Here is a 3,003-nt window from a genome sequence, read left to right as displayed (position 1 = left end):
GGTGTTCAATGCCAGAAATGGGCATTGAACGCCCATAGGGGATCAAATGGTTAGGCCTGCTGCCCCCTTTGGGGCGTTGAACGCCCAGCATTCTCCCTGACTGGTGTTCAATGCCAGCTTTACTCCCTTTGGGGCGTTGAACGCTCAGAATGTTCCCTTTCTGGCATTCAACGCCAGGTCCTCACTCCCTGAGGGGCGTTGAATGCCCATCTTCCTCCTTGTCTGGCGTTCAACGCCAGGAAGGGGATCTCTCCAGGGTGTTCTATTTCCACTTCTGAGTGTCTCTGTCACTGTTCTAAGTGCTGTACATGATCACAAACGTCAAAAAGCAAAAGAGAAAAACTAAAATATCAAACTTAATAAAAACATTATGCGAATGGTTAGGTTGCCTCCCAACAAGCGCTTCTTTACCGTCATTAGCTTGATGGACAGCTCCATTACAGAGGTAGTTAGGGGCTCAGAACTTCACCCCTAACAATGAACTTTCTTCCTGTGCTCTTATGGGTGAGCTCCACATGCTCTAGAGACAGGATCCTGTTCACTGTGTGTGAAACGACTGGATTCTTAGTGAAGACAACTCTCATGCCATGTGAGAGGCCTTCAGTGGGGTTCTTCTTGTCCCTCCAGCCTTTAGGTACCTTCTTCTTAGTACCTTCCTTCTCAGTGCTTGATGATGTTTGCCCAACACCAAACTTAGAGTTGGTGTCTGGGGGCTCAGTGAAGCTCTGCACTGAGAGAGAAGGCTGAAATACTATGTGTTGTACAGTGGTACCAACTCTGTCAGAGGGAGAATGAGGGTTGGGTATCTTGAACAAGATACAATTCTCATGTAGTCTCAAGACTAGCTCTCCTCTTTTCACATCAATAATGGCCTTATCAGTGTCTAGGAAAGGCCTTCTAAGAATGATGGATTCATCTCTATCCTCCCCATTGTCTAGGATTACAAAATCAGCAGGGATGTAAATGTCTTCAACCTTCACTAGGACCTTTTCTACCATGCCATATGCCCTTTTCTGGGACTTGTTTGCCATCTCCAATGAGATCTTGGCACGCTGCACCTCTAAAATTCCTAGCCTCTTCATTACAGAGAGAGGCATGAGGTTGATGCTTGAGCCAAAGTCATATAGTGCCTTCTCAAAGGTGATGGTCCCTATAGTACAGGGAATCAGGAAACTTCCGAGACCTGGCAGATTTTGAGGAAGCTTCTTCTGAACCAGGGCACTGCACTCTTTGGCCAGTACTATAGGCTCATCTCCCTCCTCCAACGCCTCTGCATGAGAAGAGTTGGCCTTTAACTTCCTGAGGATTTCTAGGTATCTAGCAATTTGCTCTTCCTTGTACTCTTCGTCCTCGTCTGAAGAAGAGTATTCTTTAGGTTCCTCTCTCAGAAAAGGGGCATGCAAGGTAACATTATCAGTCTCCTCATAAGCTCTGATTTCCTTGAGCTCCTCAACAACAGACTCTTCAGTAGGTTCAGTCACCACCTCCACCATGAGGGCCTTGCACTCTTCCTTGGGATTCACCTCGGTGTTGTTTGGAAGAGTGTTGGAAAGGATCTCTGGGATTCTTTTACTCAGCTGACCAACCTGTATCTCCAATTTTTGAATGGAAAACCTAGTTTCAGCCATGAAATTGTGAGTGGTCTTGGAGAGGTTAGAGACTATGGCAGCCAAGTCAGAGAGGCTCTGCTTGGGTGTCTCCAACTGTTGCTGAGAAGTTTCATAGGTTCTACTACTGAACCTATTCTGGTTCATTCCACCCTGATTGTTATTGAAGTCTTGTTGAGGCTTCTGCTGATCTTTCCACCCAAAATTGGGGTGGTTCCTCCATCCTTGATTGAAAGTATTCGAATAGGGATTGTTGTTGGAGTTTCTTGAGGAGTTTCCTATGTAGTTCACCTTCTCTATGGTGGTTGATAAACCACTATTTTATGGTTTATCTTGTGCTCAATTGAGTGGTTTTTATCTACTCTTTACCCACTTATTCATACTATTTGCATGGTTTTACATTTGCCTTCCTAATTATGTGCTTTGATTGAAAACATGCTTCTTTGATCTTATATTTGCTTATTATTAATCCTCTCTTATTACCATTAGATGCCTTGATATGTGTGTTAAGTGTCTTCAGATATTATAAGGCAGGAATGGCTTGGAGGATGGGAAGAAAGCATGCAAAAGTGGAAGGAATGCAAGAAGTTGGAGAAATTGCTAAGCTGTCCAGCCTGACCTCTCTGCACTCAAACGGCTATAACTTTAGCTACAGAGGTCCAAACGACGCAGTTCTAGTTGCGTTGGAAAGCTAACGTCCGGGGCTTCGATTTGATATATATTATGTTATAGTTCCCCTGACGCTAGGCGACGCGACCGCGTGATCCATGCGGCCACATCGCAGTGACAGAAATCAGCGCATTAAAATTCAAAACTAGCGAATTCTGGACTGTTTCTGACCCAGTTTGTGGCCCAGAAAACACAGATTAGAGGCTATAAAGTGGGGGAATGCATCCATTCATGAGGAGGCTCTGATAATTTACAATTTTAGGAGTAGATGTAGTTTTTAGAGAGAGAGGTTCTCTCCTCTCTCTTAGGATTAGGATTTAGGATTTCTCTTAGTTTTAGGAGTGACTCTCAATCCCAGGTTCTTTATTTTTATTTATTTTCTCACTTTTGTTTATGACTCTCTATGTTTAGATTGATTTTCTATTTAATATATTTTTGAGGTATTTCAGACTTATGATTGCTCCTTTTTATTATATAAATAATTTAGATTTTTCTCTTTTGGCTTTGGTTGAGACCTTGGTAACTCTTGAGTTATCAAACTCATTGTTGATTCAAAATTGGAATTAATTTGTCCACTTAACTTACCTTCATAGTTAGAGGTTAATAAGGTGGGGGAAGAATCCAATTCTCATCACAATTGATAAGGATAACTAGGATAGGACCTCCAGTTCTCCATACCTTGCCAAGAGATTTTATTATTGTTAATTTATTTTACTTGTCATTTAAA

General features: G+C 42.6%; 1 protein-coding gene across 1 annotated transcript; it reads right to left on the bottom strand.

Moving 5' to 3' along the window:
* Positions 288–1,754, bottom strand: LOC107620838. Its single transcript, XM_016322945.1, has 2 exons — positions 765–1,754; positions 288–302 (listed from the first exon to the last, which is right to left on the bottom strand). The coding sequence occupies exons 1-2, from the start codon at positions 1,752–1,754 to the stop codon at positions 288–290; spliced, it is 1,005 nt and encodes a 334-aa protein (XP_016178431.1).

This window comes from Arachis ipaensis, chromosome B10 (assembly GCF_000816755.2).
Source record: "Arachis ipaensis cultivar K30076 chromosome B10, Araip1.1, whole genome shotgun sequence".
Taxonomy (NCBI): domain Eukaryota; kingdom Viridiplantae; phylum Streptophyta; class Magnoliopsida; order Fabales; family Fabaceae; genus Arachis; species Arachis ipaensis.
The sequence above is the reverse complement of the archived record's forward strand: the minus strand, read 5'-3'. Positions and strand labels throughout refer to the sequence as shown.

Bases quoted from the DNA above. Each gene is read 5' to 3' on its own strand.
- LOC107620838 (XM_016322945.1), bottom strand. From the start codon at position 1,754: ATGAACCAGAATAGGTTCAGTAGTAGAACCTATGAAACTTCTCAGCAA.